The sequence below is a fragment of the Jaculus jaculus genome, chromosome 1 (assembly GCF_020740685.1).
Source record: "Jaculus jaculus isolate mJacJac1 chromosome 1, mJacJac1.mat.Y.cur, whole genome shotgun sequence".
Lineage (NCBI taxonomy): Eukaryota > Metazoa > Chordata > Mammalia > Rodentia > Dipodidae > Jaculus > Jaculus jaculus.
The window spans coordinates 153,348,856-153,374,048 of NC_059102.1; the positions used below are offsets into that span (position 1 = coordinate 153,348,856).

Consider the following 25,193-nt stretch of genomic DNA (forward strand, 5'->3'; position numbering starts at 1 on the left):
CCGGTGAAGGTGCACAGCCTCTGGCCCCTACCCTTCCCCTTCCCAGCCTCTCCATGTTCCCAGGGAACTTCCAGAGGACGAGACAAAGCTTGGAGGCTCTGCCCCATCTGTTAGGAGCTGGGGCTGTGTAGGACCCAGCTTTCCCAGGACTGACTGGAAGAGAGGGCTCAGCAGACACAGATGCTCACAGAACATATCCTGGGCAGCAACCAACTGGGCTTTCCATGGTTCCTACTGTCTGCCACATTGTCTCACTAGGGAACAGGGCTGGTGACCATGGGGCATGGGGTAGGATTCCTGGGACAGGGCAGCTACTTCTCAAACGTATTTTTTTAAAGACATCACTTTTTAATATTTTATCTATTTGAAAGAGAGAGAGAATGGATGCACCAGGGCATCCGGCCACTGCAAACGAACTCCAGATGCATGAGCCCCCTTGGGCATCTGGCTTATGAGGGTCCTGGAGCACTGAACCAGGGTCCTTTGGCTTTGCAGGCAAACTCCTGAACCCATGTACTTTTTAAAATATTTTTATTTTTATTTATTTATTTGAGAGAGAACAAGGCAGAGGAAGAGAGAGAGAGAATGGGTGTGCCGGGGCCTCCAGCAAATGCAAATGAACTCCAGATGCATGTGCTACCTTGTGCATCTGGCTTACATGGAAACTGGGGAATCAAATTGAGGTCCTTTGGCTTTGCGGGCAAGCACCTTAACCACTAAGCCATCTCTCCAGCCCTCAAATGTATTTTTTAAAATATTGCATTATTTTACTTATGGGGTGAGGGTGCACTAAGGTCTCTCTACTGCTGCTGCAAACAGAATGCTTATGCCACTTCCCCCCCGCCCCCCGATGTAGGGTTTCACACTAGCCCAGGCAGACCTGGAATTCACTATGTAATCTCAGAGTGGCCTCAAACTCACAGCAATCCTCCTACCTCTTGACTCCTGAGTGCTGGGACTAAAGGTTTGCACCACCATGCCAGGCGATGTGCCCAGTTTTTACATGTATGCCTGAGGAACTGAACTTTGGCCAGCATGCTTTGCAAGTGAGTGCCTTAAACTGTTGAGCCATAACACCAGCCCTTTGAACTGGTAGTTTAAGAATCTTAAAGTAGTTTCATTAGCTGGGTATAGCAGCATATGCATGTAATGTCAGCATTCAGAAGGCTGAAGCAGAAGGATTGCAAGTTGGTGACCACTGAGCAAGATCTTAAGAAACAGGGAGAGGACTGGAGAAATGGCTTAATGGTTAAGGCTTGCCTGTGAAAGCTAAGGATTCAGGTTTGATTCGCCAGTACCCATGTAAGCCAGGTGCACAAGGTGGTGCATGCATCTAGAGTTCATTTGCAGTGGCTGGAGGCCCTGCCACGCCTATTCCCCACCCCACCCCCAATAATATATTTTAAAAAGAAAGCCGGGCATGGTGGCACACGCCTTTAATCCCAGCACACAGGAGGTAGAGTTGGATTGCCATAAATTCAAGGCCAGTCTGAGAATACATAGTGAATTCCAGGTCAGCCTGGGTTAGAGTGAAACATTACTTTGAAAAACCAAAAAAAAAAAAAGAAGAAGAAGAAAAAGAAACAGCACTTGGGAGGCTGAAGTAGAAGGATCATTGAAGGTGAGGCCAGCCTGGAGCTACAGAATGAATTCTAGGTCGGCTTGGCCTAGAGTGAGACCCTACTTCAAAAAACACAAGCCGGGTATGGTGGCGCACACCTTTAATCCCAGCACTTGGGAGGCAGAGGTAGGAGTTCAAGGTCACCCTGAGACTACATAGTTAATTCCAGGTCAGCCTGGACCAGAGTGAGACTCTTACCTCGAAAAACCAAAAAAAAAAAAAAAAAAAAAAAAAACTTATAAAAGAGGGCTGGAGAAATGGCTCAGTGGGTAAGGCACTTGCCTGGGAAGGCTAAGGACCCAGGTTCAATTCCCCAGTACCCATGTAACCCAGATGCACAAGGTGGTACATGCATCTGGAGTTAATTTGCAGTGGCTGGAGGCCCTGGCACACCCATTCTTTCTATCTGCCTCTCTGCCAACTAAATAAATAACACCCCAAAAGATCTGGGTGTGATACCTACCTCGAAAAACAAAACAGAAAAAGATATTGAAGGGAAGGAGGAAAAGAAGGAAGCTGTAGTCAGTTCTATGTTGCTGGCATGAACATGCAAACCAGACGCAGTTTATGGAGGAAAGGGTTTACTTCAAGCTTACAGGTCCAGGGGAAGTTCCATCAATGGCAAAAGAAGCTGGCTCCCTATCACAGATCCAAGCAGAAAGGAAAAACCCAATCAGCAGACATCACTGCCAGAGCTCAAACTTCTCTCCCTTTGGGCTGGAGTCTGACCCACACCCACTGACACCCTTAGAGAATGTACAGTAAAATAGACAATGGTGGGTCCTGGGGATATGGCTCTTGCCTCACAAGCATGAATACTGGTTTGGATCCTTAAAAACAAGGGACTGACCTCTACATGTGCCATGGCACGTGCATGCCTGTACTCAGACACACTGCAAGGTGTGGTGGTGCACATCGTTTTTTTAAGTTGTATTTTTTTGTTGTTTTTCTTTTCTTTTTTTCTCAATTTTTATTAACATTTTCCATGATTATAAAACATATCCCATGGTAATCCCCCCCCCTTTGAAATTCCATTGCCATCACATCCCCTCCCCATCTCAATGGTACACATCTTTAATCCCAGCACTCAGGGCAGAAGGAGGTTCGACATGAATTTAAAGCCAGCCTGAGACTACATAGTGACTTCCAGGTCAGCCTGGACTAGAGCGAGACCCTACCTCGAACCCCCCACTCCAAAAAGGTAATAGTAATGAGCACTTCTTGCAAGCACAGCCGGGTATACCAACAACAGGTGCAGCAGCTCTTGAACAGGAACCATTTGTCAGGACGGGAGATGCATACGTGGCTGCTGCTATGGTTGGTGACTGCACCCAGCTTTACAGCTGCAGCCCTCAGGAGAGCAGTCATGGACCACCTGTCTTCAGAAGCACTGAGTCACCTAGACAGCAAGAGCTCAGGAAACGTTATGTTCCAAAATTTCAGGCTGGTCTTGAACTCCCTATGCAGCTAAGGATGACCACCTTGTATGTTTGATCTCCTGTGTGCTGGAAGAACAGACATATGCCACCACATCTGGCTAACTGTTGGATTATTGACAGTGTCTTGCTGTTTTAGCTCAGCTGTCATGGAACTCTGTATAGCCCAGGTTCTCAAATTCATGGCAATCCTCCAGCCCCATCCTCCCACGTGCTAGTATCATCCCACTTGCCTAAAGACTTTAAATTGTGTTATAACTAATCTCAGCATTTGGGTCTGCCTAGGCTATGTGACACCATCTCAAAAAAAAAAAAAAAAAGTGTGCAGGGCTGGAGCAATGGCTTAATGGTTAAGGCACTTGCCTGCAAAGCCTAAGGACCCATATTCAATTTCTCAGTACCCACATAAGCCAAATGCATAAGGTGGCGTATGCATCTGGAGTTCATTTGCAGTGACTAGAGGCCCTGGTGTGTCCATTCTCTCTGCCTCTTTTTCTTTCTCATATATATATATATATATATATATATATATATATATATATATATTTCATTATATATATATAATGTATGTGTATATATATATATGTATATATATACATATATACATTATATATAATGTATGTGTATATATATATATACATATCTCATATATATATTCTCACAAATATATATATATATGAGATATGTATATATATATACATACACACACATACACATATATATATGTATGTGTGTGTATGTATGTATATATATATATATATATATTTATTTTGGTTTTTCAAGGTACAGTTTCACAGTAGCACAGACTAACTTGGAATTCACTTTGTGGTCAAAGTGGCCTCAAACTCATGGGATACTGCTACCTCTGCCTCTTGAATGCTGGGACTAAAGTCATATGCCACCATGCCTGGCCCTTATTTATTGGTTTAAGAGAGAATAGGCACACCAGGGCCTCCTTCCACTGCAAATGAACACGAGATGTGTGTGTCACTTTGTATCTGGCTTTACATGGGCACTAGGGGATCAAACCTGGGCCAGCAGGGTTTGTAAGAAAGCACCTTTAACTGCGGAGCCACCTCCCCAGCCCCCCATACTTGTCTTTGTGGCTGAGTTCACTTGACATATTGGCCTCCAGTTCTATCCATGTTGTCACAAATGACAAGGTTTCATTACTTTTATGGCCAAATAGTCTCTGTTTATATGTATATAGCACACTTTCTGCATCCCTTCACAACTTGATGGACACTAGGGTTGTTTCTGTTTTCCATCTCCAGTGATTGAGGGCACACATACTTGACACACTGACTCCATGTCTTTCCTGTGTATATCTGGTGGTCGGGTTGCTAGGTCATGTCACAGTTCCACTAAGTTTTCAAGGAGTCTCAATACTGTTTTTGTTTTGTTTTTCAAGGTAGGGTTTCACTAATCCAGGCTGACCTGGAATTCACTATGTAGTCTCAGGGTGTCCTCGAACTCGCAGTGATCCTCCTACTTCTGCCTCCAGAGTGCTAGGATTAAAGGCATGCGCCACCACGCCCAGCTCCATGCTGTGGTTTTGCGTTTTTTGTTTTTTCAAGGTAGGGTTTCACTCTAGTCCAGGCTGACCTGGAATTCACTATGTAGTCTCAGGGTGTCCTTGAACTCGCAGTGATCCTCCTACTTCTGCCTCCAGAGTGCTAGGATTAAAGGCATGGGCCACCATGCCCAGCTCCATGCTGTGGTTTTGCGTTTTTTGTTTTTTCGAGGTAGGGTTTCACTCTAGTCCAGGCTGACCTGCAATTCACTATGTAGTTTCAGGGTAGCCTCGAATTTACACGACGATCCTACCTCTGCCTCCCTAGTGCTGGGATTAAAGACATGCGCCACCACACCTGGCTCATACTGTTTTACACTATGCTAACATTCCCTCCAACATTCTCCACCTCACCAGCACCATTGAGGTTTCTTATTTTAGACAGTCTCCCTTGAACTTACAGCAGTCCTAGTACAAACATAGGCCTGAGCTACAACTGGGTCTCACCAGCACTTGTTATCTCTGGTCTTTTTCTTAGCAGCTTTTCTTACTGAGGTAAGGTGATATCTCTCTCTTGGTTTTTCAAAGTAAGGTCTTCCTCTATCTCAGGCTGACCTGAAATTCACTATGTAGTCTCAGGGTGGCTTTGAACTCACAGTGATCCTCCTACCTCTGCCTCCTGAGTGCTAGGATTAAAGGCATGTGCCACCATGCCCAGCCTCCCCCTATTTTTTTAATTAATTATTTATTTATTTGAGAGCGACAGACACAGAGAGAAAGACAGAGGGAGAGAGAGAGAATGGGCGCGCCAGGGCTTCCAGCCTCTGCAAACGAACTCCAGACGCGTGCGCCCCCTTGTGCATCTGGCTAACGTGGGACCTGGGGAACCGAGCCTCGAACCGGGGTCCTTAGGCTTCACAGGCAAGCGCTTAACCACTAAGCCATCTCTCCAGCCCTCCCCCTATTTTTTTAAAGATTTCCTTTTTTTAAAAAAAATTATTTGAGAGTGAAAGACAGATAGAGGGAGAGAGAGAATGGGCGTGCCAGGGCTTCCAGCCTCTGCAAACGAACTCCAGATGCGTGCGCCCCCTTGTGCATCTGGCTAACGTGGCACCTGGGGAACCGAGCCTCGAACTGGGGTCCTTAGGCTTCACAGGCAAGCGCTTAACCGCTAAGCCATCTCTCCAGCCCTCCCCCTATTTTTTTAAAGATTTCCAAGTAAGTTTATTCTTAATTATTCTGACAGCTGGTATCATTAAAACCTTACCAAAAAAAAAAAATTTAAAATTAGCCAAATACCTAAGATACATGTACAAAAAATATACAAATTAAAGCCATTGAAAAGTAATGGATTATGGGCTGGAGAGATAAGTTAGTGGTTAAGGCACTTGCCTGGGAAGCCTAAGAACTCATGTTTGAATCTCCAGGTCCCACATAAGCCAGACACAGCAGTGACATAGGTGCACTTGTGCACAAGGGGGCACATGTATCTGAAGTTCATTCACAGTGGCTGAAGGCCATGGCGTGCCCATTCTCTCAAAAAAAATTTTGTAATAGATTACCATAGTTTGTGGCTATAACATGTACATTCAGAAGTAATTGTGAAGGTAAAACCTGAGATAAGAACTGTAAAACACTGGCTTTGGGTGGACTTTAAAAACATAATTTGAGAGAAAGAGAACATGCGAATGGGCATACCAGGGCCTCCGGCCACTGCAAACGAACTCCAGATGCATGTGCCACCTTGTGCATCTTGCTTACGTGGGTCCAGTGGAATCAGGCCTTGAACCAGGGTCCTTAGGCTTCACAGGCAAGCACCTTAACCACTGTATCTCCCTAGCCCCCCACCCCCTTTTTTTTTATTTTTTATTTTTTTTGGTTTTTCGAGGTAGGGTCTCACTCTGGCTCAGGCTGACCTGGAATTCACTATGGAGTCTCAGGGTGGCCTCGAACTCATGGCGATCCTCCTACCTCTGCCTCCCGAGTGCTGGGATTAAAGGCGTGCGCCACCACGCCTGGCTAACCCCACCCCTTTTTAATGTGTGTGTGTGTAGTATTCACATGTGCAGAGGCCAGAGGATTTTGAGTATCCATCACTCTTCAGCCTTACTTCCTTGACAGTTTTACTGAACCTGGAGCTCTCCGTCTTTTCTGTTAAGACTGGTTGGCCAGTGAGCCCCAGCATTCTTGTGTGATTCCCTTAGTGCTGGGGTTGCAGGCATGTGTCACCACATCCAGCTATGTGGGTGCTTGGGTCCTCATCCACAGAGCTATCTCCCCACCCTCACTGACCTTGATTTCCAGGAATCCTTCATGATCAATGACACTGGGCAATTCTTCATTTGTTGTTTTTGTTGTTTTGTTTTGTTTTGTTTTGTTTTGTTGAGGTAGGGTCTCACTCTAGCCCTGGCTGACCTGGAATTCACTGTGTCATCTCAGGGTGGCCTCGAACATATGGCAGTCCTACCTGCTGGGATTAAAGGCATGTGCCACCACGCCCGGCCGAAAAAATATTTTTCAAAAAAGTTATTGCCAGGTGTGCGCCTTTAATCCCAGCACTTGGGAGGCAGAAGTAGGAGGATCGCTGTGAGTTCAAGGCCACCCTGAGACTACATAGTGAATTTCAAGTCAGCCTGGGCTAGAGTGAGACCCCACCCTGAAAAACCAAAAAAAAAATTTTAAAGTCTGGTTATTAACCCTTGTCAGATGCATTTTGAAGTCTCCCATTCTGAAACCTGCTGCTTTATTATCATTTACAGAATGAAAACTTTCTAGTTTGATGTAATTTCATTTTTCAATTTGTGTCCAGTATAGTGAAGCATTTCTCCCATGTCTAATTACCAGGTGTCATGTTAGATCTTAAATCCATATCGAGTTAACTTTTGCAATTGGTGAAACAATCTAGTTTCATTCTTCTGCATGTGGCTATCCACCATTTTTATATCACTTAAAAAATTTTTTTAAGCTGGGTATGGTGGTGCACCCCTTTAATCCCAGCACTTGGGAAGCAGAGGTAGGAGGATCGCTGTGAGTTCGAGGCCAGCCTGAGACTACATAGTTAATTCTAGGTCAGCCTGAGCCAGAGTGAGACCCTACCTCGAAAAACGAAAGAATGTATTGGGGGGGGGGGAGGAGCTGGAGAGATGGCTTAGCAGTTTAAGGCATTTGCCTGCAAAGCCAAAGGACCTTGGTTTGATTCCCCAGGACCCACATAAGCCACATGCAATAAGGTGGTGCATGCATCTGGAGTTCGTTTGCAGGGGCTGGAGGCCCTGACATGCCCATGCTGTCTCTCAGTCTCTCTCTTGCTTGCTCAAATAAATATTTTTATTTATTAGCAAGCAGAGAATGGGTATGCCAAGGCCTCTTGCCACTATAAATGACTCCAGATACATGAGCCACTTTGTGCATCTGGCTTTATGTGGGTATTGGGGAATGGAATCCTGATCATCAGATTTTCCAAGCAAGCACCTTTAACTGCTGAGCCATCTTTCTAGCCCCCTCCAATTTTATTTTTTTAAAGGAAAGAAGAAATAAATGTTTATTTATTTGCAAGCAGAGAGAGAAAAAGAATGCTAGGGTCTCCCACCCCTGCAAACAAGCTCCAGATGGATGCACAACTTTGTGCAGCTGTTTTATGTGGGTACTGTGGAATCAAACCTGGGGCCATCAGGCTTTGCAAGCAAGCACTTTAACTGCTGAGCCATCTCTCCTGTTTGTTTTTTGAGGTAGTCTCACTCTTAAGCTGGCTGGACTGGAACTCATTATGTAGATCAGGGTGGTGTCAAACTTGCAGCAGTCCTCCCAGTGCTGGGATTACAGACTTGCACCATCACACCTGGCTGGGATTTTGTGTTTTTATTTATTTGAGATGGGAGAGAGGGGCAGATAGAGAAAATGGGGGTACACTATGGCCTACTAGCAATTGCAAATGAACTCTAGACACATGTACCACTTTATGCATCTGGTTTCACATGGGTACTGGGGAATTAAACCTGGGTCCTTTGGCTTTGCCATCAAGTGCCTTAACCACTAAGCCATCTCTCCAGCCTGTTTTTGTTTTTGTTTTTGTTTTGTTTTTTGAGGTAGAGAGAGAAAGAATGGGCATACCAGGGCCTCTTGCCACTGTAAACTCATTCCAGGTGCATGTGCTACTTTGTGTATCTGGCTTCACGTGGGCACTGGGGAATCAAACCTGTACTGGTAGGCTTTGCAAGGAAATAAATGCCTTTAACTGCTAAGCCATTTCTCCAGCTCAAGGTCCAGGCTGGTTTTTTTTTGTTTTATTTTAAAGTAAAAGCTGTCCTGGGCAAGGACCCTATGCAGAGGATGGGTTAACCCGTCAGCAGGGTCAGCATCCTCCATAAATAACAGCAAGTTCAAAATGACATGGGTCCATAGCAGAGCAACAGGGACCAACAAGGAAGGACAAGCACCCCTCTTGCCAACAAAGTGCTTTAATAGTTATAAAGTGTCTAGTTCTCTTACTGAAATAAGCTGATTCCTAGGTTTATCTGCAGTTGACACCAGATACCCAGAACCCCTGGAAGCTGGTGTGGATTAAGGCTGGGTGTCCACGGAGACATCTCAGAAGATGATCTTCAGGGATGGCTTTTCCTCCTCCAGGGTCCGAAGTTGGTCTTCCACCTCCTCTGACCAGTATATGTCATACAGGCTGCAGATAGGCAGGAAGGAATGGACCAGGGTATCCACATTCATCAGCCCACACTGGCCTTTTTCCCAGGTCCACCTGAACCCAGGCAGCCCCGGCCCCACCACCCGCACCAGCCTTATCCACTTACACTAGCTGCTGAAGGACACAGCTGGGTTTCCTAAGGTTCTCCATCAGCTGCAAGATGCCCAAGTCCCCCATGCAGTTGTTGCTGAGGTCTAGCTCCTGCAGGGTATGGTTGGCCAGCAGGACCCTGGCAAGGCTGCTGCAGCCAGCATCAGTCACGTCACAGTCCCCCAGACTGGGTGAAGAGAGCAGGGTAAGAGCTGGTGATGCCCACAGACCCTAAGACACACCTGCACTCAGCAAGTCAGGATCACAGGTGGTGGCTGCTCCACACATCAGATCTTAAGCAGAGTGTCTCAGTCCCCCATAGCCCCAACGTGAAGTTGAGTTTTCCTCGGCTAGACACAATAGACCCGGAACCCCAACATCTACTGGCAAAGACATGGCACCAGCAAGCCTCTTCTGGTAGAGAACAGCTCCAGAGGGCACACCTACCCCTTGTACCCGCATCCAAAAGCAGGAACCTAAGAGAAACAAGGGGTCTTGGGAGGATAAGACACAGTCATGGCAGGTCAGATGACACACCAGGGAGCTGGTGTAGCTTGAAAGCTGCCAGGATCCTCCTGGTGAGCAGCTGTGGCAGGCTCAGATCTCCCAGGACAGAATTCAAGCTCCTTTCCTACCAGACTCTTAGAATGCCCTATCCTTGCCACTAAGATGCTGTTCCTGAGATAGGAGGCTATTGTCCAGGGAGACTGGTGCCCAACCCAGGATGACCAGCAGCCCAGGCATGCCGGTGAAGGCGGGAGACATGATGGAGACAAATGGAAAACGGGGCAAAATACTTAAGAGCAGAAACAAAGCTCTCCAGTCTAGCTGTTAATAAGAACAAAAGTTTAAGAAAGAACAGGAAATTGAAGGGTCAGTCCTTGCCACCCAAGTGCTGACTCCTGGGCATTCCAGAGAGAAAAGGGGAAGGAGACAGACGCACATTTCCTGCATCAAGGTGAAGTTCATGGAGCCCAGAACACAATGGAGACCCCGCGCCATCAGTGGTACAGCCACTGGTGAGGTACCCTTGCTCATGCAAGCACCCTAAAGAAGCTCACTGAATCAACAAAGAAAAGACATGAAAGAAGGGGATCAACAGGAATGGAGGGGGGACAAGAGAGGGTAACAAGGGTGAATATGTTCAAAATACATTATGTACATGTATGAAGACAACAAAACCCACTAGTTTGTATATTAATTAAAAAAATTTAAAAAAAAAAAAAGCTCTAGGGCTGGAGGGATGGCTTAGCAGTGAAGGTACTTGTCTGCAAAGCCAAAGGACTCAGGTTCGATTCCCCAAGACCCACATAAGCCAGATGCACATGGTGGCGCATGCATCTGGAGTTCATTTGCAGTGGCTGGAGGCCCTGGCATGCCCATTCTATCTACCTCTTTCTCTCTCTCTCAAATAAATACATGAATAAATAAATAAATTAAAAACTTTTAAAAGCTGTCAAAGGAATGAGGCAGACCTGCAGCTAGCTGGGGACAGCAGAGACTTCCCCTGAAGCCAGAAATGGCAGAAGTAAGTGACCTGGAGTGTCATACCTAGCTCAATGACCAGAGGGCAGAACAAGAAACACAAGGGCTTCTGCAAAACCCGCTCTTGGAAGCTAATGGAATATGTTCCACAAAATGGGCAGGGGGCTAGGAGGACACCTCTGCCAGGTTCCGCACACTCACCACAGCACACGTAGCACCGTGCCCGGCTGGCTCAGAGCTTCGCAAAGCTCCTGCACACCCGAGTCACCCAGTGGGTTGCTACTCATCTGTAGTTCCAGCAGAGACCGGTTCTGGGCCAGCATGGAGCGGAAGTGGGAGCAGCAGGCAGGTGTGAGGCTGCAAGTCTTCACCCTGTGTGAACAGTAAGGCTGAAGGTCACGGGAACCCAGCTGTAACTGGCCTTCCCTTGGAGGTCCACCATGGACCTCAGTCCCCAGGGTGGTTCAGTCTCCCCTCCTTTCCAGTCCCCGCCTTCTGTGCACCTACCCCTCAGCTAGCACTGTCCCTAGAGGTCCACCAGCACCTCCCACACCTCCTCACCCTGCCCAGTCCCCATTCTGTCCTAGGAAAGGTCTCAGCCTTCCTTACACCTCTTACCACAGTAACTCCAGCTGGCAGCCAGGCTCTAGCAGGCTCTCACACAGCAACCGGGCACCCTCATCCCCCAGCTCATTGTTGGCCAGGCTCAGCTCCTTCAGGTTCGACTTGGACCTGAGGACACGGCACAGGTCCCTGCAGCCTTCAGCAGTGATGTTGCACTCCCAAAGCCTATGGAATATCCACATTCTCTGAAGACGTCACTTACCACCAGCCTTCCATCCCCTTGGAGGGAGGCTGAGTCGCAACTCACCACAGGGTCTTGAGCTTGCAGCTGGGGCCCAGCAGCCCAGGGCACAGTGCGGCGATGCCTGCATTGCCCAGCTTGTTGCTGCCCAGGTCCAGCTCTTGAAGTGAGGCCTTGGAAGCAATGACGTCACACAGATCCCTGCAGTTGGCTGATGTGATACCACAGTTTTCTAGCCTGGGGACAAGTGACATGTCTGAGGGGAGCACCTGGGGCCTGCCCCCCCACACCCCCTTAGCCCCTGTGATCCACAGCATACTTAAGTGTCTCCAGCTGGCAGGCAGAGTTTTTCAGGCCCCGGCACAATGCTTGGACGCCAGCCTCGTGGAAGTCATTGTTGCTCAACACCAGCTCCTTAAAGTCAGGTTTGGCCTTCAGCACAGAGGCCAGGGGCTCACAACTGGTGACTGTGAGGTTACAGTACTCCAGCCTGGGGCAGGGAGACAGGGTTCTTATCCCATGTCAGGACCATCATGTGTCTCATTTCCCATCACTTCCTCAGCCTAGCCCTCCAAAGCCCCCAGGGACAGTGAGTACCAAGAACCTCCAGGCTGGTCAGGAACCCCTCACGGAACAAAAGCTCTGTCAGACTCAACAAAAAGAAACTACCAGAGGCTGGGCATGGTGGTGCATGCTTTTAATCTTGGCATTTGGGAGGCAGAGGTAGGAGGATTGCTGTGAGTTTGAGGCCACCCTGAGACTACATAGTTAATTCCAGGTCAGCCTGGGCTAGAGGGAGACCCTACCTTGGAGAAACAAAAAACACCTACCAGGCTGGAGAGATGGCTTAGCAGTTAAGGCACTTGCTTACAAAGCCAAAAGACCCAGGTTCCATTTGCCAGGACCCATGTAAGTCAGATGCACAATGTCACGCATGCACCTGGAGTTTATTTGCAGTGGGCATGCCTATTCTATCTGCCTCTTCTTCTCCAGCCCTCGTCTCTCAAACAAATTAAATGTTTAGAGACAGGCGTGGTGGTGCAAACCTTTAATCCCAGCACTCAGGAGGCAAAGGTAGGAGGATTGCTGTGAGTTTAAGGGCACCTTGAGACTACGTAATGAATTCCAGGTCAGCCTGAGCTAGAGTGAGACCCTACCTCAATAAGAGGGGAAAAAAAAATGTTTAGAAAAATTTAAAAAAATGATTGGGGAAAAAGAAAAGAAAGAAACCATCCCAACACTGGGGCCATCTGCACGTCACTGGAGAGTGACCCCACACTGGGGTACTGAGTCCAAAAAGTCAAAGGAAGGGTAGGACTCCTTAAACGTGCTCCCTCCAGACATAAAGTGGCCTGGATATCCATGCCCTCATAGTGCCTGACACTACCTACACAAGACCATCATAAGAGGAGGAAGAGATCATTACATCAAAATAAAATGACTGAGATGGGGAGAGGATATGATAGAGAATGGAATTTCAAAGGGGAAAGTGGGGGGGGGGGTAAGGGTATTACCATGAGATATTTTTTATAATCATGGAAAATATTTTTAAAAATTGAGAAAAAAAAAAAACACCAAACCAACCAACCAACCAAAAAACAAATAAATATGCAATCAGGGGCTGGGGGTGTAGGTCATTAGCAGAGCATCTGCTTACTAGTGCAAGGTCCTATGTTTGATTCCTGGCACCCTCTCCAAAAGAAATTGATACATGTTGGCTGAATAAATGAATTATCAAATAAAAACAAAAAAATAAAATGATTGGGGAAAAAGAAAAGAAAGAAACCATCCCAAAACTGGGGCCATCTGCAAGTCACTGGAGAGTGACCCCACACTGGGGTACTGAGTCAAGCCATACTCCACCAACATCTATTTCCAGTTAGAACAGGTTAGCTGCTGGCCTCTGGGAAAAGAAAGCACCCAGGAGTCTCCCCTAGGGCCCTTGGCCACTGTGAATGGTAGGCTTGCCAAGGACGTGTATGCCAGAGCTTAGGATATGCCTGGGCTCTAGGACAGGGACAGGTAGGAGCTGAGGGTCCCCAGGCACAGTACACACTCACTGAAGTTTCTCCAGGTGGCACTGGGGATCCAGGAGTCCTTCACAGAGCAGCTGCAGGCCTGCATCCCCCAGGGGGTTGTCGTTGAGATGCAATTCACGCAGGGTGGGCAAGGAGCGCAGCACACCAGGCAGGACACCACAGCCAGCCTCCGTCAGGCAACAGTTCTGGAGGCTGGAGCACATGCCTTAATGAGATCCCACCAACATTAAGCCCAATGTCGCCTCCCAGAGCCCAGCCACACCTTGCAGGGGCCAGGGTACCTGCTCCTCTGCTGGGCTTCCATGTTTCCAGGCTAAAGGGGACTGGAGGAGGGCACCAATGTAGCTTGGGAGCCCCGTTCCTGCACTAAACACCTCGTCTGTGTGTCTCTGCTGGAGCTGATGATGCCTGCCACATCCACCCCACCTCTGTGGCTCTCCATACCACCACTCGACTGCCCAGGGCAGGTTCTGCCCTGAGTACACTGTGCCAGGCCCCAAGGCTTACCTCAGTTTCTGGATCTTGCAGGTAGAGTTCTGCAGGCCCTGGAGCACCAGGTGCACACCACCATCACCCAGCTCATTGGTGCGCAGGCTGAGCTCTGTCAGGGCAGGGTTGGCCTGGACTGCCGAGCTGATGTCCTTGCACCGCCCCTCGGTGAGGCCACAGTCATCCAGCCTGCAACAGGACCCTCAAGTCACCATGGGGTTGGGACTGACCTCAGGTTAACAATCATCTTTCACAGTAGTTTGTGACCAACCACTGGACCAAGACATACACCATAGCCAAACTGTTTAAACATGAAACAGACAAGCATGGCACCAGGTGGACCACAAAGGCCCAAGCCAGCCTGGGCCATACAGTAAAGGAGACCATGTCACAAAAAACCCAATCACTAGGAGGAATATGGCTCAGTGGTACGATGCTAAACTGGCTTGTGCAAAGCCCCATTACTGTACCCCCCCCCAAAAAAAATAAATGAGGGTCAGAGAGATGGCTCAGTGGCTAAAAGTGCATGCTTGCAGAGTTTGATGGTCCAGGTTCAATACCCCAGTACCCATGTAAAGCCAGATGCACTAAGTGGTGCATATATCTGGAGTTTGTTTCCAGTGGCAGAAGGCCCTGCCTGGCACACCCATACTCACATTTTATGTCTATTTCTCACTGTTTCTCTCTAAAATAAATAAATAAAGGAAAGGAGGGAGGGAAGAAAAAGAGTAGGAATGGAAAAATAGAGCTCTGTCTGGGACATTGTTATCAGTCAAGAGACACAGTGGCAGAGACTTCCTCAAGTCCATCCCAATTAATTAATGGAATAAATTAACATGGGCAGGGAGGGGAACCTGCTATTGTCACAGAACAGAGACAACTTATAAGTGTGCAGGAAATGAGGTAAAACACCCCCTACAATGACAGGTAGAGCCACTGGCTAAGGCTGAACAAGCAGGGAAGGACTGAGTGGAAACAGGTTTGACCGACGTTCTGACAGCATTCCAGACTCTGGCCTGCTGTGAAAGAGGCAGAGCCACAGGGGAAGCCCAGCAGACATGGAAGCCACATGATGCCACCCAGGCACACTGTATGGCAGGCAAGATCCTCTCAGGACTTCCAAACTCTCTAGAAATGCATGGCCACTGTGAAAAGGCCCCAGATAAGCCCAGAGGACACGTGCAAGGTGTCCAGACTCAGAAGTCAAATCACCAGGATGGGAACAGGACCCCACAGAGGGGGCTAACCAAAATGGTGACTAGAAGCCATGTGGGATCATGAGTGACCAGAATGGGAAAAAGACACAGAGGCCAAGCTGGTGACCTGATGCCTGTGGCTGGAAATGCTGGGTGTCATGAGAATCTGAGATGTGGTTACAGGAAGCTTTGCAGAGGGATGCAGGATGCCCACGTGACCTCTGGCTCTGCTATAAATGAAAACTACCTCAGTTAATAAGGGGAAAGATGTCCAAGAGCTACCTGGGCATAGTGTCTCATACTTGTAATCACAACATTTGAGAGGCTGAGGCAGGAGGATCTCAGTAAGTTCCAGGTCAGCATGGGCTACAGAGTGAGACCTTATCTCAAACAAGGGCCAGAGATGGCTCAGCAATTGAAGACGCTTGCTAGCAAAGCCTGATGGCCTAGGTTTGATTCGCCAGTGCCCATGTAAAACCAGATGCGCAAAGTGTCTGGAGTTCATTTACAGGCAGTTACAGGGGAACTTGGTCGCCTTCTCTGCCTGCTTTTTTCCGTCTCAAATAAAAATAGTTTGGGCTAGAGAATTGGCTTAGTGGTTAAGCGCCTGCCTATGAAGCCTAAGGACTGTGGTTCAAGGCTTGATTCCCCAGGACCTACATTAGCCAGATGCACAAGGGGGCCACACGTCTGAAGTTTGTTTGCAGTGGCTGGAGGCCCTGGTGCACCCATTCTCTTTCTCTCTCTCTCTCTCTCTCTGCCTCTTTCTCTGTCTGTTGCTCTCAAGTAAATAAATAAAAAATAAACGAAAAAAATTTTAAAATATATATATTTTAAAGGCAGGGCATGGTGATGCATGCCTCTAATCCCAGCATTTGGAAGGCAGAGGTAGGAGGATCACTGTGAGTTTCAGGCCATCCTGAGACTACATAGTGAATTCCAGGTCAGCTGGGCTAGTGTGAGACCCTACCTCGATAAAACAAACAAAAAACCCCATATATATATATAAAATTGCCAGGTGTGGTGGTGCACACCTTTAATCCCAGCACTTAGGAGTCAGAGGTAGGAGACCACATAGTGAATTGCAGGTCAACCTGGGCTAGAGACCGTACCTTCAAAAACAAAAAAGATTAGGCAAAATCCCTTTGTGTCCGTAAATCATGAGCTTCAGGAACAGAGCAAACCTGTGGTAGTTACCAAGACACAAGAACCATATCCACCTTCACAGCAAGGTATTTGCCCTCCCAGCCTGACCCAACCACAGCCACAAAGTCCCCAAGGGTACCTCTACCTGACCACTTGGTATTGCTGGATCTGGGGGAGGAGCTCCATCCACCTGGCATCACTCAGCTGCTCACACTGGATGTCAAGACTCATGGTGGATGCAGGGTGCTGTCTGGGCAGAAAGAAGACAGCTTGTCAGGCTATTTCAGTCTGTAACTATGTAAGAGTCCCAACAGGACCTCAAGAGGGTAGGCATTTCCAGAAGGGGTCCAGTCTTTCTCCGAGAAATACCTCCACACGAACAGTCTCTAGAAGCAGACCAGTGTAGTAGGGAGGGGCTGCCTGCCTGGCATCCATGGCACAGGCCACTACAGACAGCAGGAACTGGGGGTGGCCAGGACTGCGGGATACACATGCTAGCCTCACCTCCCAGTCTCCAGATGCCCAGCTATGTGGGCACCTCCTGCTAGAGAGAGCATAGGGATATCAAGACTGGTCTGGAAAACCCCTGAATTACATTTGCCTGAGCAGTGTCAAAGGGCGCTAGAACCTGGAAACCCCAGTGTGGGAGCTCCCTAGCTCACACTGCCAGAGACCCTGAGGAGCCAGGTGCAAAGACCCAAGCAACCTTCACTGCCCTATCCTGAATGGTGGGAGGACACAGGGCTCTGGGTAGGGGAGGGCAGGGTTCAGGGTTACAGAGCATGGGGCACTCATGGGCAGTTACTACAGGCACGTTTCCATGGCTTTCTTCTGACGCTGGGGACTCCGCCAGGCCAGGGCATATATTCTACCCAACCCTAGGCCAGCTAAGGCCCAGCCCACAAAGAGGCCAGGCTGTCTGCCAGGCTGGGAACAATGAGGCCTGTACCCAGTCAGCTGGGACAGGAACAGGTTACAGGCCCTGAGTCCTGTCAGGGGAAGGCACAGAGCCTGAATAAACAAGGCAGGGGCTAACTGGCTGTTCCCAGCGTCGTAAGGCCTGGGGAAACAGCCACCCATGTCTCCACATTCCCCAAGCATCTGCCAAGCAGACCAGCTGGGACAGCATGTGGGCAGCCTGGCCTGCTTCCTGGAAGAAGTGGTCCTACAAGAAGAGGGAGCTGCTGAGTTCTGTTCAAGAGGAACAGAAAGCTCTGGAAGGGTTCTCTCATGGAGGTGACTGACTCCAGCAGCCCTCTGTGAAGGTTATGGCAACAGAACCACAGCCTTATGTGAGGCCCTGGGTCTGGCTTCCTGAGAACACCCTCACTGCGGTTTGTGCCAGTGCCTGGCACAGCATGGCCTCACTGAGGGGAACCTTCCCCTCCCATCCTGGGGCTGGGAAACGGTCCCTTGATGCCAAACCAGCAAGAATGGCTTTACACATCTTAGCCAGTGACAGAGGAAACAATCAAAGGTCTGGTCACAGAGCCCACCACATAGTGGAACCAGGGTCAAGCCTGCCCCAGCCCCTGGAGCCGGTGAGCAAGACCAGCATTCCTTGGATGGCAGGATGTGTCACCCAAACCTAGTCACCACCAGGGCGGGGCGGCTTGCGGACCTCTAGGGCTAACAGCAACCACACAGACACCCCACACCCACATTCCTGCTCTCTTCTGCACCCCAGACTATGGGAGCCCCCCCCACCCAAGTATTCCTCTTGGGAAGTCATAAGGACCGGGCTAGGTTCACCCAGCTCTGACTGTGATGATCTGGGTTCAGGAAAATGCAAGGGGAAGTAACAGGTGGCAGCGGAGTTTCCCCACTCCATCAATCCTCTTGCTTGTACAAGCCTTCAGACCAGGAAGTATGCTCCTAGGCTTCGGGCTCACAGATCCTGGAGAGGGTAAAGGTCTCAGGATGCGCAGGTGTGGCCAGCAGGAGGTCCCACAAGCCCGGTGGCCAGCTGGGTCCAGGGGTGTAAACTGAGCTCCACTTGAGCCTCTTAAGAGTCCCCAATCTGGCGGCTGGGGACCTTGGAGGCCCTCTCTCCAGTACCGGGAAAAGACGTTCGGGGGTTCCGCGGGCCACCCCAGTAAAGGGATTGGCTGCCGCCCAGGCTCCCGGCGCTGGCAATCCCGCCCACGCCCCTCCACGGCTCCCTCGAACCTGCCGGTCAGAACGCTCCGCCACGTATTCACAGGCCCGGGAGGGGAGCCGAGGACGGCACGCAGGGCCAGCCGCGCGCACCGGAGCATCGCCCGCCCGCCCGCCGCTCACCTGGTGCCACCGCCTGCAGTCCCGGCCGCGGCCCCTTCTGCCCAGGGCGGAGCCTCGAGCGCAGTCGGGTCGCAACTACCGGGCGGGCCTTCGCTTCGCCCTCCTAAGTCCGCCCCTCCCCTCCCCCAGGTCGGCCTCTCCCACGTGAGTCACCCTCTGGTGACCGACCAACCAGAGGGAAAACGATCCGCCAGAGCTGCTGCAGCTTCCGAAGCGATCAACTGCGCCGGGCGTAATGGCGCACGCCTTCCGTCTCAGCTATCACCGTGAGTTCCAAGTCAGCCCAGACTACAGGGAGACCCTGCCTGCGACCGAGACCGGTTTCCGGAAAGCAATCCGGTAGTTGCTAAACAGTGCACACCCGCCTATCCTTCCGGCCAACCGGGCGTGCGTGCGCAGTCTCCGCGCAAAGTTCAAAAGGCCCTTTTTGGCAGTAGGGGTGCAGCGCAGTGGTGGACAAGCCTCTGTCTGGCAAGCATGCGGCCCTCAGGCACCCCAAAAGGGAGAGCGTCTTATAGTTAAGACACGTGCAACACACACCCAAGCAAACTTTTGGAGGGTTTTTTTGTTGTTTTGGTTTGGTTTTCGAGATAGGGTCTCACTCTAACCCAGGCTAACCTGGAATTCACAATGTAGTCTCAGGATGGCCTTGAATTTACAGCGATCGTCCTACCTCTGCCTCCTGAGTGCTGAGATTAAAGGCGTGTACCCCCATGCCTGGCCAGCTTTTTGTTTGTTTCTTCTTTTAATTTTATTTATTTATTTGAAAGACAGAGAGAATGAGCTTGCCAGGGCCTCTAGACACTGTAAATGAACTCGACCTGTGCGCCCCCTTGTGCATCTGGCTTACCTGGGTCCTGGAGAATCGAAGTGACAGAGGAGTGCTCAGCACTGAAGTATCTCTATCACACATTCCTTGGCTCAGGGTCCATTGTACTAGAGGTGGCAGAAAGAATGTAAGAGCCAAAGGAAGGGTAGGACTCCTTACAATGTGATCTTCCAGACACAAAATGGCCTGGATATCCATGACCTCACAGTGCCTGACACTACCTACACAAGACCATCATAACAGGAGGAAAAGACATGACATCAAAATAAAAGAAAGACTGGCTTGGGGGGGGGAGAATATGGTGAAGAGTGGATTTTCAAAGGGGAAAGTGGGGGGAGGGAAGGAATTACCATGGGATATTGTTTACAATCATGGAAATTGTCAATAAAAAATAAAAATAGGGCTGGAGAGATGGCTTAGCGGTTAAGTGCTTGCCTGTGAAGCCTAAGGAGACGCCGGTTCGAGGCTCAATTCCCCAGGACCCACGTTAGCCAGATGCGCAAGGGGGTGCATACATCTGGACTTCGTTTGCAATGGCTGGAGGCCCTGGTGCGCCCATTCTCTCTCTCTCTCTCTCTCTCTCTCTCTCTCTCTCTCTCTGTCTCTGTCTCTCTCTGTCGCTGTCAAATAAATAAGTAAATAAAAATTAAAAAAATAAAAATAAAAAAATTAATTAATTTTAAAAAAAGAGGATCATTATGAGTTTGAGACCAGCCTGAGCTACAGAATGAGTTCCAGGTCAGCCTCAAAAAAAAAAACAAAAAAAAAAAAAACAGCAAGATGTGGTTGTTGAGCACCAGATAATTCTGTAGCAGGAATCCAGTGGCCATCTGGCAACTATTCCCTTTTATTCTGCAGAGCTAGACAAAGGGGGAAAGGGTTCACAAGTGAGCATGTTCTCAGTATTCTCAGGTGAACTACTGGCCCCACGGGGTGGATGAAGTCCAAAAGTTTCTCAACACTTTTCCTGTAGAAGTCACATTGTCTTCTGTTTGCTAAGATTAAATCAAAATAATCTTGTTTTCAGATCAAAATGCTTGTAAATTCTTACTAAATCCTCAATGTATACTAACATAAGACAGATAATGAATGTATCTTAATGTATATGCCTCCAGCTGCTGCAAATGAACTCCAGATGCATGCACCCCTTGTGCATCTGGCTTCTGTGTGTCCTGTGGAATCAAACCTGGGTCCTTTGGCTTTGCAGGCAAGCACCTTAACTGCTAAGCCATTTCTCCAGCCCCGAATTAATACTTTTTTAAATTTTTTTATTTTTATTTATTTATTTACTCATTTGAGAGAAATAAAGAGGCAGAGAGAGAGAGAGAATGTGCATGCCAGGGCCTACAGCCACTGCAAACAAATTCCAGATGCATGCACCCCCTTGTGCATTACATGGGTCCTGGAGAATTGAACTGGGATCCTTTGGCTTTGCGGGCAAACACCTCAAACGCTAAGCCATCTCTCCAGAGCCCCCTGAATTGATACTTTTTACAAGTTTGCTTTTCTTTCTTTCTTGTTCATTATTATTTTTTTCACAATTTTTAATAACATTTTCCATGATTATAAAAAATATCCCATGGGAATACCCTCCTTCCACCCCCCCCCTGCACTTTCCCCTTTGAAATTCCATTCTTCATCATATTACCTCCCCATCTCAATCATTCTACTTACATATATACAATACTAACCTATTAAGTACCCTCTTCCCTTCCTTTCTCTTCCCTTTATATCTCCTTTTTAACTTACTGGGCTCTGCTACTAAGTATTTTCCTTCTCACGCAGAAGCCCAATCATCTGTAGCTAGGATCCACATATGAGAGAGAACATGTGACTCTTGGTTTTCTTGGCCTGGGTTACCTCACTTAGTATAATCCTTTCCAGATACATCCATTTTTCTGCAAATTTCATAACTTCATTTTTCTTTACCGCTAAGTAGAACTCCACTGTATAAATGTGCCACATCTTCATTATCCACTCATCAGTTGAGGGACATCTAGGCTGGTTCCATTTCCCAGCTATTATAAATTGAGCAGCAATAAACATGGTTGAGCATGTACTTCTAAGGAAATGAGATGAGTCCTTTGGATATATGCCTAGGAGTGCTATAGCTGGGTCATATGGTAGATCAATCTCTAGCTGCTTTAGGAACCTCCACACTGTTTTCCACAAATGGCTGGACCAGATTGCATTCCCACCAGCAGTGCAGAAGGGTTCCTTTTTTTCCACATCCCCGCCAACATTTATGATCATTTGTTTTCATGATGGTGGCCAATCTGACAGGAGTGAGATGGAATCTCAGTGTAGTTTTAATCTGCATTTCCCTGATGACTAGTGACGTAGAGCATTTTTTTAGATGCTTATATGCCATTCGTATTTCTTCCTTTGAGATTGCTCAATTTAGCTCCATAGCCCATTTTTTGATTAGCTTGTTTGATTCCTTATTATTTAACTTTTTGAGTTCTTTGTATATCCTAGATATTAATCCTCTATCAGATATATAGCTGGCGAAGATTTTTTCCCATTTTGTTGGTTGCCTCTTTGCTTTATTCCCTGTGTCCTTTGCAGTGCAAAATCTTCGTAATTTCATGAGGTCCCAGTGATTAATCTGTGGTTTTATTGCCTGAGCAATTGGGGTTGTATTCAGAGTCTTTGCCAAGACCAATATGTTGAAGGGTTTCCCCTACTTTTTCCTCTAGCAGTTTCAGAGTTTCAGGTCTGATGTTAAGGTCCTTAATCCATTTGGACTTAATTCTTGTGCATGGAGAGAGAGAAGAATCTATTTTCATCCTTCTACAGATAAATATCCAGTTTTCCCAACACGATTTGCTGAAGAGGCTGTCTTTTCTCCAATGAATATTTTTGGCATTTTTATAGACTATCCGGTGGCTATAGCTACCTGGACTTACTTCTGGGTCCTCTATTCTGTTCCACTGATCTACATGTCTGTTTTTGTGCCAGTACCATGCTGTTTTTGTTACTATGGCTCTGTAGTATAGGTTAAAATCAGGTATGGTGATACCACCAGCCTTATTTTTGTTGCACAGTATTATTTTAGCTATTCGAGGTTTTTTGTGATTCCAAATGAATTTTTGTTTTTTCTATTTCCATGAAGAATGCTTTTGGAATTTTGATAGGGACATGGTGGCACATGCTTTTGACCCCAGCACTCAGGAGACAGAGGTAGGTGGATCATCATGAGTTCCAGGCCACCCTAAGGCTACATAGCGAATTCCAGGTCAGCCTGGGCTATAGAAAGACCCTACTTCAAAAAACCAAAAGTCTTTAGAAAAAAAAAGAAAAACAAAAGGTCAGACTACAGGGCTGGAGAGATGGCTTAGCGGTTAAGCGCTTGCCTGTGAAGCCTAAGGACCCCGGTTCGAGGCTCGGTTCCCCAGGTCCCACGTTAGCCAGATGCACAAGGGGGCGCACGTGTCTGGAGTTCGTTTGCAGAGGCTGGAAGCCCTGGCCCGCCCACTCTCTCTCCCTCCCTCTATCTGTCTTTCTCTCTGTGTCTGTCGCTCTCCAATAAATAAATTTTTAAAAAAATTTAAAAAATTAAAAATTAAAAAAATAAAAATATTTGTGGGTTCAGACATGGTGGCACACATCTTTAGACTCAGCACTAGGAAAGCTTAGGTAAGAGGATTGTCATGAGTTCAAAGCCACCCTGAGACTACATAGTGAATTCCAGATCCGCCTGGGCTAGAGTGAAACCCTACCTCAAAAAAACAAAACAAAAAAAGGGGGAGGGCTGGAGAGATGGTTTAACAGTGAAGTAGCTTGCCTGCAAAACTTAAGGACCCATGTTTGATTCTCCAGATCCCATCTAAGCCAGAAGCACAAAGGTGAGACAAAGGCAAGGTCACACATGCCCACTAGGTGGCCAAGCATCTGGTGTTTGATGGCAGTGGCTGAGGCCCTGGTGCACCAATTCTCTCCCTCCCTCTAAAATAAAAATAAAACGCTGGGCGTGGTAGCGCACACCTTTAATCCCAACACTGGGGAGGCAGAGGTAGGAGGATCTCCGGGAGTTCGAGGCCACCTTGAGACTACATAGTGAATTCCAGGTCAGCCTCAGCTAGAATGAGAACCTTCCTCGAAAAACCAAAACTAAAAAAATAAAAACTGTTGGGAGCTGGGCATGTGCATACCTTTAACCCTAGCTCTTGAGAAGCAGAGATAAGAATAAGAGGATAGTTACGAGTTTGAGGCCTGCCTGGGGCTACAGAGTGAGTGTGCTAGAGATCTAAAGTCGAAAAAAAAATCTGAAAGAACCTGTACACAAACTTTTCGTAGCGTGGAGTCATGTCTTTTTTTTTTTTTTTTGCTTTTCAAGGTAGCGTTTCACTCTAGTCCAGGCTGACCTGGAATTCACTATGTAGTCTCAGGGTGGCCTTGAACTCACGGTGATCCTCCTACTTCTGCCTCCCAAGTGCTGGGATTAAAGATGTGAGCCACCACGCCCGGCTGGCAGTCATGTTTTATTTGACTTCGCCTACCTCTATTCTATGGTGGCTGTTTAGATCGTTTATCAATGTTCACTGCTCCAAGGGGGACCTTGCCCTTCCTAGACACTGCCAAACGACCTCCAGAACTGCTGAATAAAGCCCCTAACTGGCCCACACCAGCGAGGACTTCCGGGCTCGTAGCACATCCGACAGCAAAGCGCCTGGAGCCTCTAACACATTCCCACCGGCTCTCGCGACACCCCACGGGAGCTGTCCCCCAGGTTCCTACAAAGCGAGGTGGCCGCACCCCGCGCCCGCAGTTGTCGGAGCAACAGGACGACCGGCCTGTGCCGGGGCTCCGCTGTTTTTCAGGGTTTGGTTCACGAAAGAATTATGTTCGGGGGTGGCTTAGTTTGAAGATCAATTCTGCCTGGACCAGCCCTTGCTTACACCATTTGCTACAGGCCAGTAGGACGTACGCCGCACGCGGCACGCGGGGCACGAAGTAGTCCCAGCAGCCCTTGCGAGGCGTCCTCGGCGCGGTGACGTCATCTAAGTGCGCCGCCGCACGCCCCGCGCCGCACCGCTTCGTCCCGCCCCTCCCTCGGACCTCGCCCTCCCCCGGAGCGCGCATCTCGCCCAGCTTCCATTCACTGGCCGAGAGAGGCGAGGGTCGCCGGGCCAGATGGGCTTCCGACTGACCACCGGATAGCACGTCGCGTGGGGACTGACCTTAAGACGGCCTGGAGACGAGGAGCGTGAAGGCTTCAGACTGCAGTGGGTGGGGGGCGGGCCGCGTGGGCGTGGCCTCCTGGGGGCAGGGCAAAGACGGAGGGCGGGGCTTTGCTGCTCTGGACCAGGTTGCGTCACTCGTAGAGTTTGCTGTTGGGGGTTGTGGGGGGTTGGCTGGCGACCTGCCAGGGTTTTAGCAATGTTGCCAGGGTGAGCTGATTTGTTTTTTCAACGTTTTTTATTGACAACTTCCATAATTATAGTCAATAAACCCTTCCCCACCACCCCCTTCACAAATCCATTCCTCATCATATCCTCCTCTGCCTCTAAGTCAGTCTTGCTTTTTATGTTGATGTCATCATCTTTTCCTCTTATTATGAGGGTC

The 25,193-nt window shown here is 48.5% G+C and overlaps 1 protein-coding gene across 7 annotated transcripts; it reads right to left on the minus strand.

Annotated features, from left to right (window-relative positions):
• Window positions 1-9,011: 9,011 nt before the first annotated feature.
• On the minus strand, window positions 9,012-24,883 carry Rnh1 (ribonuclease/angiogenin inhibitor 1). Of its 7 annotated transcripts, none has more exons than XM_045139333.1 (10): window positions 24,809-24,883; window positions 16,662-16,766; window positions 14,193-14,363; window positions 13,707-13,877; window positions 11,966-12,136; window positions 11,713-11,883; window positions 11,460-11,630; window positions 11,043-11,213; window positions 9,373-9,543; window positions 9,012-9,245 (listed from the first exon to the last, which is right to left on the minus strand). In XM_045139333.1, the coding sequence occupies exons 2-10, from the start codon at window positions 16,745-16,747 to the stop codon at window positions 9,158-9,160; spliced, it is 1,371 nt and encodes a 456-aa protein (XP_044995268.1). In that variant the 5' UTR covers window positions 16,748-16,766; window positions 24,809-24,883; the 3' UTR covers window positions 9,012-9,157. The 7 variants fall into 7 exon arrangements, with proteins under 7 accessions (XP_044995268.1, XP_044995293.1, XP_044995308.1 ...); XM_045139358.1 differs by having other exon boundaries at window positions 16,662-16,762; window positions 24,809-24,834; XM_045139373.1 differs by lacking the exon at window positions 24,809-24,883 and adding an exon at window positions 19,647-19,665.
• Between the last annotated feature and the right edge of the window lie 310 nt (window positions 24,884-25,193).

Coding starts and splice junctions, on each gene's coding strand:
- Rnh1 (XM_045139333.1), bottom strand. CDS start 16,747: ATGAGTCTTGACATCCAGTGTGAGCAGCTGAGTGATGCCAGGTGGATG. Junction 11,631..11,712: donor TGCAAGCTCAAGACCCTGTG/GTGAGTTGCGAC, acceptor GATATTCCATAG/GCTTTGGGAGTGCAACATCA. Junction 9,246..9,372: donor TGTGTCCTTCAGCAGCTAGT/GTAAGTGGATAA, acceptor GCCTATCTGCAG/CCTGTATGACATATACTGGT.